The following is a 434-nucleotide window of genomic DNA, read 5'->3' on the forward strand; positions in this document are numbered from 1 at the left end:
TGTTCCAAAATAATTAATTTTAATGACTGGCTAATAACTCTTTTCAGACTAACCAACTGAATGCCGTCCATTAAACGATACGGGTTCTAATATCATTTTCCATCACACCACAAAAGAAAACTGGCCAACCAATAAGATGCATGCTTTGCCACATGTCACTTTCTACTCATTGGTCTGAACAAACTACATACACAAATCTGACCAATGCTGGTGTGAACGGGTATTAAATCCCAGCTTTTTATATTTTATGATTTAATTCAGCTTTTAATGAACTTTCAAACCACCTGCAGTTTCCTCACAAATCCCTGTAAATTACAGTAAACTACAAAGATTGAAAAAGCACCAGAAAGGCATATCGCAGCCAAATCATCCATGTCTTGTTGCACTTCTTACCGTCACTCTTTCTCTTGTAGACGTACTGCTCCATCTGGAAG

At 37.3% G+C, this 434-nt stretch overlaps 1 protein-coding gene across 1 annotated transcript in view; it reads right to left on the bottom strand.

Annotated features, from left to right (window-relative positions):
* Nucleotides 1-295: 295 nt before the first annotated feature.
* LOC107576269 (40S ribosomal protein SA-like) overlaps nt 296-434 on the bottom strand; it is a gene marked incomplete at its 5' end in the record, with an annotated part of 1,882 nt that continues 1,743 nt past the window's right edge. Inside the window, one exon of the mRNA XM_016262483.1 lies at nt 296-305. Within this exon, the coding sequence (XP_016117969.1) occupies nt 296-305 (10 nt within the window). The remainder of the gene's footprint in view (nt 306-434) is intronic.

The sequence above is a fragment of the Sinocyclocheilus grahami genome, unplaced genomic scaffold (genome assembly GCF_001515645.1).
Source record: "Sinocyclocheilus grahami isolate Dianchi unplaced genomic scaffold, SAMN03320097.WGS_v1.1 scaffold3418.1, whole genome shotgun sequence".
In the NCBI taxonomy this organism is placed as follows: domain Eukaryota; kingdom Metazoa; phylum Chordata; class Actinopteri; order Cypriniformes; family Cyprinidae; genus Sinocyclocheilus; species Sinocyclocheilus grahami.